Source organism: Pavona decussata, unplaced genomic scaffold (assembly GCF_977016875.1).
Source record: "Pavona decussata unplaced genomic scaffold, jaPavDecu1.1 SCAFFOLD_53, whole genome shotgun sequence".
NCBI classification, from domain to species: domain Eukaryota; kingdom Metazoa; phylum Cnidaria; class Anthozoa; order Scleractinia; family Agariciidae; genus Pavona; species Pavona decussata.
In genome coordinates, this window is record NW_028145475.1 from 4,547,595 (window position 1) to 4,560,299 (window position 12,705).

General features: G+C 38.5%; 1 protein-coding gene across 3 annotated transcripts; it reads left to right on the top strand.

The window, feature by feature from the left end:
- The first annotated feature begins 411 nt into the window (after window positions 1-411).
- Window positions 412-7,100, top strand: LOC146480614 (collagen triple helix repeat-containing protein 1-like). 3 transcript variants are annotated; one of them, XM_085109868.1, is made up of 5 exons: window positions 413-1,291; window positions 3,051-3,352; window positions 3,508-3,627; window positions 5,551-5,829; window positions 6,534-7,100. In XM_085109868.1, the coding sequence occupies exons 3-5, from the start codon at window positions 3,556-3,558 to the stop codon at window positions 6,894-6,896; spliced, it is 714 nt and encodes a 237-aa protein (XP_084965994.1). In that variant the 5' UTR covers window positions 413-1,291; window positions 3,051-3,352; window positions 3,508-3,555; the 3' UTR covers window positions 6,897-7,100. The 3 variants fall into 3 exon arrangements, with proteins under 3 accessions (XP_084965995.1, XP_084965994.1, XP_084965996.1); XM_085109869.1 differs by lacking the exon at window positions 3,051-3,352 and having other exon boundaries at window positions 412-1,291; XM_085109870.1 differs by lacking the exon at window positions 413-1,291 and having other exon boundaries at window positions 2,279-3,352; window positions 5,554-5,829.
- The last annotated feature ends 5,605 nt before the right edge of the window (window positions 7,101-12,705 follow it).

Consider the following 12,705-nt stretch of genomic DNA (forward strand, 5'->3'; position numbering starts at 1 on the left):
AGGGAAAAATTGATGCCTTTCCTCACGTAGTTCTTCGTATGAAAACGGGAGAACATAATTCAACGTCTCTGAGAAATATTTATAATTATAACCTCTGCTTAACTGATTATCAGAGATGCTCTTTCAAAAAATGCCTGTTAGTTAGTGCTACAGTAATCCTATGAAAGTAAACAAAACTAACGGCAGAAATACACTGTTACACCATTTCTTTACCGGCTTTCTAATACAAATAACGAATTTTGATTGATATTGATTTAATATATCATTTATTCTTCTCGCGTCCAAAGCTCTCTTTGCCTTTAAATATAAGAAGTAAATGCCGTGAAATATATACCGAATTACAGTTCGATCGGGAGAAAATACTTTTTCCCGCACTGACTCAGATACAGGAAACATTTTCGTACAAGAGGCGTACACTGTTTACCGGTTAAAATCCGTTCCAGACCAAATCTTTTCAGAATAAATTATTCCATTATCGAGATGTTGTTTAATCTCTGTAGAAGTCATTTCCTGTGTGAAAATCTGGCAAAACGGAATCTAATTTAGGAGGGTTAACATACATTTACATTCATCGCCTGGAAAAGAAAATTGATGGTGCAAGGTTGGATGGAGAAACGCAAAAATACAAATTAACAAACTCCCACTGGCTGTTGATAATAGAACTGAAATTAATCCAACTTTAAGTCAACAAACAGCCTTTTGTCACGTCAACCAATCAGAGGGAGTTTAGGGAACTCGTTTTTGCCAGAACTGAAGACACCAAAAATAGGCTTGTTCGGTAAAGCACTTTGCTGAATTTTACCTTTTAAAGCTTCAGACCGAACTTCGAACGCATTGATTTCTCGTTGTAACAGGCGTAAATTGTCCTTCGAGCTGTGAGCTTTTAAGCTAATAAAATGTCTTAAAAGGGAAATACGTCTGTACACTAGCAAAACTTGATTCTCGTTGAGCAAACTAACCTCGATTCCACGGGATTAAGAGAAAAGCCCTGGGATCTAGTTTGAGAGCACAAACTTGGAGAGGTAGATGAGTCACGTTCGAGACTTTGAAGGCAATGCGTTCAAAAAATATTATTTTAGAAAAACGCGGGGAAGGGCTTGGTTTAAATCGGCTTTCAAGGAAAAGTCCGGAATCTCATCGTGCGCGCAATTCTCAAGTTTTTTAGTCAGTGATAACAAGGAAACACTGTCTCATCGTCTACAATGTTATACGCAATTTATAAACCCACTTGTCGAACGCAACTTAACGTGGAACAGCTTGGACAAAGAATGACGGCGAAACCTTATCAGAGGTATGTGGAAACAGCGGTCAGTTGAGGGCAGTGATGCAAGCAATTCGTGTTTTCATTTGTCGGTTTTAGTTTAACTCTATAGCTCCATGTTTTCAATTTATTTCTATTTTTTATCCGTAGCCATTGCTTCTTTTAAACATTTTTTTGCATTATCCCCAAATTACTTTCTTGTAGTTGGTATGATATCCCTTCGGATTTTACCAGGAGCAAATTACGTAATTCGTTGCCGATTATTTGTAGATATGTGGTTGCCCAATAATATGCTAATTTTTACTTTCCAGTTGTTTTGTCATGATTGTCAAACAAAACAAACGATCTATCAGTTCCTTTTCTTGACAAACAACGAAAGCGGTGAAAATTACAGTGAAAAAAAAAAGAAAAGATGATTCCCTTCTCTAGCATCGAATGAAAAAAAAAATACCGCATTGATCTTTATTTTCTTGTTTGAAACATTTTGAAATATGTCGAGTTCGTCGTTTGAAGATCTCCTTTTCTTTTCCTCGCGAGAATGATACAAACTGTTTATGCATACTTAAAATAAAGTTCAATTCATTTAGGCCCAGTTCAGACGCCGAACTTTTCATGAGCCGAACTTAATTCAAATTAAGGTCGGCCCAAATCAAGAAAATCCCGCCTTTTGATTCAGACGCCGAACTTAATTAGCCGAACTTAATTTACTTGAAGCAAAACCAATCGAAATGTCAGCGTTGTTTTTTATTTTTATTTTTTTTTTTATTTGAAATACGTTATAATAATTTATGCATTAGGTTCGGCTCATGAAAAGTTCGGCGTCTGAATCAAAGCCGTTCTTCCCGGCTGAGCCAGGCGGGAAGAACGGCTGAGCCGTTCCAAATTGAAACAGCCGTTCTCAATTGATTCAGACGCCGAACTTTTCATGTACTTAATTTGAGGTATTAGGTTCGGCCCATGAAAAGTTCGGCGTCTGAACCGGGCCTTAGTCACAAATATTGCTTATAAATAAAGCTTTTTAATCTGACGTGATTTGCTTCTCGTTCCTTTCATAGTTTCCATCCATGAAAAATTTACAGAAGTATATTTCTGAAAAACATTTCGTAGAATCAAGTCGTGAATTTCGTGAGTTTTCATTGATATTGTAATGAAAATAAACACTGCGAATAAGCAAGCACGCGTTTGAAACTGTTCGGTTGAACATATTTCATTTTCATATAATTTCAGCTGTGATTTAAAATGAAATAAAAAATAAATAAATCACTTTATTTAAGTGTCAATTTATTTAGCGCAGAGCACTAATTGGGGACACTTTCCAAATCGAATTGGAATTTAGAAGTGTTGGTGCTTGAGGAGCGGGGAAAACCGGAGTACCCGGAGAAAAACTCCTCGGAGCAAGAACGAGAACCAACAACAAACTCAACCCACAAATGACGCCGAGTCCGGGAATCAGTCGAACCCGGGCCACACTGGTGGGAGGCGAGTTTTCACACCACTGCACCATCCCTGCTCCCCAAAGTTGTACACAATATTAAATGAAAAATCAATGTCATACCTCATTGAGACTAGACTAAAACGAAGTCCTCCCTCTATTTGGAACGCAGTGACTGAAAGTCAGTAGTGTTTAAGCTTGCAGATAGTTTGAATTCTTAGTTATACCTTATCTGGTCCTCTGAGATAATTGTTACTTCACTTTGTTAAACAACAGAGATTAACAGAAACTGTTATCTGAAAATCCTATAAATGCTTTTTAATGTTTATTTCTTATTTTCAATTGGGCGACGGATAGGAATGAATGTGTGACTCAAGGAAGCACAACGTTTGTCAAGCCGTCAAGAAAGACTTCAATTCGTCAGCTCAAACGCTGGGGCAATGTTTGCTGTTAAGAACCAATGAGAGAGAGGAAAAGCAACTCGTTTTTACGGGCAACAGAAAGCTGGAGACTTCCGCGTTGCTGAGGTCATCATTTCACTGTGTATCAGAACAATTTTGAGTCATTTTGTTTTTGTCAGTAACTGGAATCAAAGCTTCCCCATCGCCGCAAAATCAAGAAAATTTGTTAGGAGAGTATTGGGGGCAACAGGCTGAAATGTGAGTTTCGTGAGGTCTATGTTTTAAATATTTTTTGTTTTAGTGATGGCCCCCTTGATTCATTTGTGTATTAGCAAATTATACGAGGTGAGAATTTTCGCTTTGTTGGATATGTTAAAAGAATGACTGTTTTTATGTCGATTTTTATATTTCAGATTCCTTCCCGAATTCACACGAACTGTAGAAGAACTTGAATCGGAACAATGAGTTTCAAAATCGTTTTGCTTGTTGCGTGCATCATGATTCCACTTTGGGTTCTTTCTGCCAATCAATCGGTAAGTTCTTCGATTCACAGCGTGCAGCGTTTTCCTCAGTTTTCACATGTTCACATTTCTAACATTCCTGCATGGACCGCGTTTTTCTTGCGATCCTTCTTTGATCCTTCTCCAGTGCGACATGTCTCCAAGCTCGCTCTAATATTAAATAATCGCACTGCGATCTCCTTCCATTTTATGTCATCTCGCGTTCTATGTGTTTCTTTGCTAGCATTGTTTGGCTATAATTAACGCACCGTTTAAAATGTTAAAAATTATTTCCTGCCTTAAGTAAGTTACGATATTGTAGTGTTCCAGTGAATCGCAAGGCAAAATAAACTCCAGAGATTTCAACGGCATGTACTAAAACCAGGAACACCGGAACACCGGAACACCGGAACGCCCCGGAACATCCCGGAACACCGAATTTGACGGTGTTGTTTTGTTTTCCCATTACAGACCATGTAAAAAATAAAATGTCAATGTAATTTGTTTACCCACGTATAACGAAAGAGCTTAGAGCTCGTTATAAGGTGTACGAGTATGAGATCGAATTAGAATTTAGAAGTGTTGGTTTTAGGGTTAGGGAGGAAAACCGGAGAACCCGGAGAAAAACAAACAACAAACTCTACCTTCATATGACGGCGGGTCCGGGTAGCAAACAATTGTTGGAAACAATTATCTTCAGACCCATGGAACTGCAATAGGTACAAAAATGGCCGTTGCATTTGCAAACATCTTTATGACCGTTATTGAAACAAAAATGATAAGTCAAAGCAAAAAAAAAAAAAAAAAAACAACAACAACAACAACAACAAAAAAAACAATAGAAAGGAAACGTTTTATTGATGACATTTTCTCACAGTGGGAAAGTGACAAAAATTGAAATTAACCTGTTCAGTGAACAAACTAACAATTAAATTTACGGCCGAAATTTCAGAGAATGAGACAAGCTTTCTTGACACAATTATCTTCAAAGGAGAACGTTTTAGTAATGAATCGATCCTAATGAATTGATCCATACGTATTACAAGCCTACTGAAACCTTTCAGTATACACATTATATCTCGAGCCATCCACTGGGTGTGAAAAGAGGTTTTATTAAAGGCGAAGCACTCAGACTACTGAGAACAAACTCTTCTGAAACAAAGTTTGAAGAAAGTATCTCCAACTTTAAATCGCGCTTCATAACGCGCGGATACCCCAACAAGATGATACAGACAACGTTATCAGAAGTCAGCTTCGCCGAAAGACAGTCGGCTCTACAACAAAAAAAAAAATTGGAAACAAATCTTGCCTTTTGTTACAACATACCACCCATCGGTGCGTAACTTTAAAAACAGTGAGTGAGTCGTACAGACCGGTCATTTCTATTATTATCACTGTTGTAATTGGAAAAGTTAAATATTCCTTTAAAAGCTACAACTTCCTTTTACGGGAGTGGAATTTTGCGTCTAAGATTGTGAAGGGGGGGGGGGGGGGAGTGCCTTCCTTTCTGATTCTTTTTTTGTTCCTTTCTTTACCTCCTTACCTGCTTATTTCTTTATTTCTTCATTTACTTATTTCTTTCTTTCTTTATTTTTTATTTATTCGTTCTTTCTTTCTGTCTTTCTTTTTCCTTTTTTTCTAAATTTTTAGCGCCTGCTTCTAAGCTCTTTCGTTATACGTGGGTAAACAAATTACATTGACATTTTATTGTTTACATGGTCTGTAATGGGAAAACAAAACAACACCGTCAAATTCGTTGCTCCGGTGTTCCGGGGTGTTCCGGTGTTCCGGAGTGTTCCGGTGTTCCAGGGTGTTCCGGTGTTCCGGTGTTCCGGAATGTTCCGGTGTTCCTGGTTTTAGTACATGCCGATTTCAACTGAATAATTTTTGAAATTTTATTCAACCAACTATTGCGTACAGGAAAATATAATTTTACTGTTACTTTTTCATGAACAGAAGATGAACACCAAGTGCCCGCCAGTCATCAGTGCTTCGGTCAGCGGTGTACCTGGAGTGCCTGGGGTGCCTGGGCTGAATGGAAGAGATGGAGCCAAGGGAGACCAAGGACCAGCGGGAGCACCCGGTGATAAGGGACCTGTGGGACCTGAGGGACCTAAGGGAGCACAGGGTAACCAGGGAGCTAAGGGCGAACAGGGAGGCCAGGCCATGCAGAAAAACTGGAAGCAATGCGCGTGGAAGAACATCAATGATGGAAGGGACAGTGGATTGATAAAGGTAAGAAAATTATTATGAAACGCTAACAGACAACTAAAGCTTACTGCGCTTGGTTTTGAACTTTAACAATCCTGCCTTTGAGGCTGTTTTGAGGGCAAGAACTAATGGCCCAAATTTCTTATCTATTTATAAATATTTGTCAAATTCAGTTTTGTCTCTGAATTACTCAAATGACTGTTATTGAGGAAGTTGAAATACCCTGCTAAGCTCAGTTAAGGTAAAACCTGGCTGTAATCGGTTGCTTTTATTTCCAGGATTACGTTTTCATGAAGTTGGCCGACAACACAGCTTTGAAAGTCGAGTTCAATGGTGATTACAGAGTTTGCGGCTGCCTGAATTGCTGTAGTCGCTGGTATTTCACCTCCAATGGGGTGGAATGTCGCGAGCCTTTCGCCATTGATAGCGTTGCCCATATTGCTTTTAACCACGGCAAAACAGTTGTGCATTTAACAATCTTACTATAATGGCGTTCTCAGTAAACGAAAAGCAAGAATTGATGAATATCACCAATATATGCTTTATATCTTAGTAAATTATGCCAGCTAAGCTACAAAACGATATTGACAGAGTTAATTAAAGAGATCCTACAAATCAATCACTTAAGGAATTAGCAATTTCATGTTCTGTTGTTACAATATCGTAACTAACTTTTGCTTATAGATGGCGGAAAACAAAGCAAATCATTGGTTTTTATTTCTTTTCAGGATTGTGTTTTTAACAAGCTTTCGGATAAAACAGCTTTGAAAGTTGAGTACAATGGCGATTTCAGGATTGCTTACTGCCTAAATTGCTGTTCGCGCTGGTATTTTACTTTCAATGGTGTGGAATGCCGCCATCCTCTCGCCATTGATGGTCTCATGCACATTTATAGAAACCAAGGGAAAACGGACTCCAACATACACAAAACAACTCAGATTGGAGGTTACTGTGAGAGAATCCCCAAGGGAGCAGTTCGAGTGGGAATCAATGTTGGAAAATGCGCGGGGTACAAAGCTTCTGTGGATGCTTACACCGGATACAACTCTGTGACCCGCATCATGATTGAAGAGGTTCCTCCACCACAGTAATAGCTGTGGGCAGAAAAACAGCTGAGGACAAGAAAAATCACAGCAAAGGTGGACTCTTAATCCTATAAGGTCTTTTTCATTTCCTCTGCATAAAATAAACAGCTTTTTCCTAGGTTTGATGTAAAGTAGATGCGTGGATAGTGAAATTAATAAAAATTGGGATGTATGCTTGAAAACAATGATTAAAAGGGCTTTGATAACGTGGTCATTGGTTGAATTGTTTGTGTGTCCGAATAGCCGATAGCGTGCTTTTTATTGTGACAATGATTCAAAAACAGAGGTGTGCTTTGTTTTGGAAGTAGACATGACATTGACATCTGCAAGCTATGAAACACGACCTATGATCCCACAAAACAGGTAGGCGCCAACTTTCTGAAAATCTTACTCAAAATTATTGTGATTCTGAAAAAGAATTAGCGCAGATTGTCGGGAAATTAATTTGATAATGAAACATGAAACATCTACCTTTAAAAAACATTAACTACGACATCAACCTTATGCCTTGTCAAACGCTTTTTCTGCGAAATGTAGAACAGCGCTGTCGGTGAAATCACTACTAAGGAAAAAGTTCTTTTTTCCGAACACTTTACAACAAACAAATCGCTGACTGGTTGCAATAAACAAACATGAACCCTCAACAAAAAATTTAACAATTATATTACCCGTCTTACCTGCCCATCCCCACCAAATATTATCCTAATTGCCCCGAAACTACACCGACTTTCTTGCTTGGGAATGTCCAAGATCAACTGGTATCTAAATAAAGCCAATAATGCGCCGGTAACACGGGTTAAGTCATGGGAGTCGGAAGTAACCGAAAGGTTGAAAATGGCAATTTACCTTTCTTTCGCCTAAACACAACATCATAGAAGACACAAAATTAATCACAAAAAGACAAAAATAAGATATGATACTCAGTTACCGGCAGGGACAGGGTGAACACAACAGGTAATGCCAATTACTGCAGGCCCACGTTCGTTATTTAAGAAAGGGGTGAAAATACACAGATTGCGCTAAGGAGCAGTGTCACCTATTTTGAGTGTCACTCACAGCAAATGATAGTCCAGCTTTGTTGACGACAACCGTACAAGTGCAGAGAAACTAGTATAATTCATATTTGGTTTTTGATACTACGATGGAATTGGATTGAAACTTGAAACTTCTGAGTGTTTTGGAAAAATTGCTAAAAAGGATTATAGTAGATTCGCCCTCGGAGAAATCATTTTATATTTTCGCCCGGTGCTCTAAGCGTAATTTCATGTTAGAAAAGAGGTTCAGTCTTTGTCAAATATTTGATCAGTTTTGACCAACATACAGCAAATCTACGTGATAGTGCTCCTTTGATTTGAAAGCAGCAAGCAATAGTGGGGGTGAGTGGAGGGAGGGGGGGGGGGGGGGGGCAAGAAGGATGACAACCAATTACAACCTCAGCCCACATGTGACACGCATGATACGGGAATCGAACCCGGACCACATTGATGGCAGGCGAGTTCTCTCACCCCTGCGTTATCCCTGCTGCCCAAAATCATTATTGATACAGGTAAAGCATAATATGCCCATCTTATAACAGCTTCACATCAATGAATTCTTCGTTCAACAAAATATTATCTTTGAAGGAGGAATTGAGAAACTGTCGGACACTGGATTTAGAACTGAGTGAGAACTTTAAAACTTAGTTGAATAAAAGAAACTTTCATTTATGATGTCGATAAACTGGAAACCTTATTTGTTTATAATTTTTGGAATGCGTCTTTATCAAGCAGGCTGATATCACAGCTTTAAAAGCAGAGTTCAACGGTGATCTTCGAATTGCTTGCTGCTTAAATTGCTGTAAGCGCTGGTATTTTACTTTTAACGGCGCTGAATGTCGCAAACCTCTCGCCATTGATGGTCTCATCAATATCTATAAAAACCACAATGACTCGAACACAAACATACACAGAACAACGCAGATTGGAGTATATTGCGAAGGAATTGCCAAGGGAACAGTCCGAGTGGGAATCAATGTTGGAAACTGCGTAATGAAGAAAGGTGGTGATGCTTACACGGGATGAAACTCTGTGACCCGGATCATGATTGAAGAAGTTCCCCTGCCACAGAAGGAACTGAGGGCAACCCACACCAGAAAACTCGTAATTAACTGGCGTAATCATCCATTCCAAATTTTGTTTTCTTCAATAGAGCGGTTTTGAATTGAGTGTTGTAAAACCACTCCAGAAACCATGGGGAGACTGGTACTAGTTATCGTTTGGATAGAAGGATGGAGTTTGCGCCGATGATTAAGTTGATTTTTCTATAGCCGGATAGGAAATACTCAGTATATAGCCTTTTAGGCGAAAACTGTTTAACAAGAGCTACGATAGCCCTAGAAAATGCCGAAAAATGCACTAATTCGTCGGCTCGATGCTCATCCGTCTACCCACACGATCCAACAATCCCTTGCCCTACCCGTTTTCTCACAGTTTTTGGAGTAGGGAATACTTTGAGCTAATCGCAACAGACGCAAAGAGCGCGATGAACCAATCAAAATTCGATGTAAATACATGTAACGGGCCGCAAACGCGGGAAAACGGGTGCGATCAAGTCACGATTAGTTTTTGGTTTTGCTTTGCATTGATTGAGAAAGTGGCTCTAGAGTTTTGTAAACCAATCACAAAACGAAGTGATGCAACATCAAGGCAAACGCGTAATTACTTCCGACACTTAATTGAAAACCGCTCTAAATTAAACAATAAGTACTTTAGCAGAATCTTTATGAATGATGACGGACTGCCAATAAATATGTATTGAGAAAACGAATAGATATACACTTATAAGCAGCTGTTAAAAAACTTGACAAAGAATTGTTTTCATTGTTGAATTCGTTGTCGTGAAATTTTCTGTCCGATCGGACTCTTTTATTCCTGAATTCATTTTCAGTAGCTTTTGATAATAAATGTACACTTTTGAACAAAAGTCTTGACAATGAAGCTTCAGAGAATCCCATGACAATGCCGAATCTTGTTCTCCTCGTACATTTCTACTTGAAGGCGCAAATGACCATATTCTTTGACGATCGAAAGCAGTTTACAAGGTAGCGTATCTCTCAACATTTGGACATGATAGCACGCACGTGCGATCGAACTGTATTTGCATAATGTCGAGCGACCCGTTTTCACAAACTTTTCCCCTGGACTCCATTGAAAGAATGCGCTTGAGTCAAATGGCGAGATGTAACAGGGTAGCGCGAGAGTATCAGTTCAAGCGTCTGTTACTTAGGCTACCCTGTACTCTCATCACTGGCCTTCAACCATTGGATGTTGAATATGTTCCCCGCAATCCAATCCTTGAAATAAATGCTAATCGCACGTTATACCCTGATCTACTAAAAAGCCGACTGCTATTTATCTGCATAAATTTAGTTCAACAAGAAGGAAGGTAAAAGCGCGAACAAAGAGCACCTGCCTCAGAGATTCGGATTGAACTATGAAGAAAAACTAGCGTTATCTTTTGTAGTGAAAGTTCACTTTAAACTTTCGAAATGCTGAGCCGACAGGCCTTTTTGTTTCTGGAGGGACAAATACGATGTTAAACTGCGAAAAACGTCATATAGTTTTGGGAAGCCAACAGCTGTTCGTAAAGTCGACAAATAAGATACTAAAAGTTTCGGCAATTTAAACTTTCAGCTAATGAATCTAAACAGATAAAACGGTGCTAGAATTACATAAATTTGCCTTTTGAAAGGCCATAAAATCATGTGGTAATGCAGGAAACAACATTTTTTAAAATGTTGTTTCCTGCATTACCACATGATTTAATTAATCAACTTTAATTAATGTTGTCGTTGAGTGCCTTTGGACAAACAAGAGGTCAGATTCAAATAAAGCGATCAAACAGCAGACAAAGCAAACACGCCACAGAACTCATAATCAATATCAAATGCTCCAAACCGCACTTCTTAGCCCGATAAAAGTTTAGAGGACACACAATTGGTTGAAATAACTAAATTAAAAACAGCGAACAGAAAACAGGATGCTGGAGTCGTGCATGCTTTTACATCTTGTTTTTATTATAAACCTTCATTAATTCATAAAACGTACACTGCACGTACCTAAACAAACACTTGTCTTAAATTCTCTTGGTGGTGACTAATATACTTTACCGTTCAACATATCTCCCATTTCGATATAATCTGAAAAAATCCCTTTATTTCGTTGATGAGTACAATGCTAACGGAAAAAAATTGATGCCTTTCCTCACGTAGTTCTTCGTCTGAAAAGAAGAGAACATTTTCGAATTTCTTAATTCAACGTCTCTGAGAAATATTTATAATTATAAGCTGTGCTTAACTGATTATCAGAGATACTCTCTTAAAAGAAGCCTGTTATTGCTACACTTATCCTATGAAAGTAAACAAAACTAACTGCATTCAATCTTTACCTTTCTGATTAAATGGCGAATTTTTTCAGTCATTTGATTGATATATTGATTTAATATATCATTTATTCTTCTCGCGTCCAAAGTTCTCCTTGCCTTTAAATTTAAGACGTAAAAGCCGTGAAATGTATACCGAATTACAGTTCGATTAGGAGAGAATATTTCTGCCCGTAATACTCAGATACAGGAAACATTTTCGTACAAGAGGCGAACACTGTTTACTGGTTAAAATCCGTTCCGGACCAAATCTTTTCAGAATAAATTATTCGATTATCGAGATGTTGTTTAATCTCTGTAGAAGTCACCTACTGTGTAAAAAAGTGGTGAAATCGAATCTAATTTAGGAACATTTACATTCACGGCCTGAAAAAGAAAACTGATGGTGCAAGGTTGGATGGACAAACGTAAAAAGACAACTTAGCAAACTTCCGCTAACTGTTGATAATGGGATTCAAATTAAGCCAACGTTTAGTCAACAAACAGCCTTTTGTCATGTCAACCAATCGGAGTGAGTTTAGGGAACTGGTTTTTGCCAGAACTGAAGACACCAAAAATAGGCTTGTTCGGTAAAGCACTTTGCCGAATTTTAGCTTTAAAGCTTCAGACCGAACTTCCAACGCATTGATTTCTCTCTGTAACAGGCGTAAATTGACCTTTGGGCTGTAAGTTTTAAAGCTAATAAAATGTCATAAAAGGGAAATACGTCTGTACACTAGCAAAACTTGATTCTCATTGAGTAAACTGACCTCGATTTCACGAGAAAAGAGAAAAGCCCTCGGATCGAGTTTGAGAGCACAAACTTGGAGAGGTTGACGAATCTCATTCTTAAATTTTGAAGGTAATGCGTTCAAAAAATATTATTCTACAAAAACGAGGGAAAGGGCTTGGTAAATCGGCTTTCAAGGGAAAGTCCGAAATCTCATCGTGCGCGCAATTCTCAAGTTGAATTTTCCTAGTCGGTAATAACCAGGAAACACTGTGTCATTGTGTACAATGTAACACGCAATTCACAAACCCGCTTGTCGCGTGCAACTTAACGTGGAACAGCTGGAACGAAGAATGACGGAGAAACCTTATCAGAGGTATGTTGAAACAGCGGTCAGTTGAGCGCAGTGATGCAAGCGATTCGTGTTTTCCTTTGTCGGTTTTAGTTTAACTCTATAGTTCCATGCTTTCAATTTATTTCTGTCTATTTTTTATCCGTAGCCGTTGCTTCTTTTAAACATCTTTTTGCATTGTCCCCCAAATTACCTTCTTATAATTGGTTTGACATCCTTACTGATTTTATCAGGAGCAAATTAGGTAATTCGCTGCAGATTAATTGTAGATATTTGGTTGCCTAATAATATGCTAATTTTTACTTTCCCGTTGTTTCGTCATGATTGTTCAAACA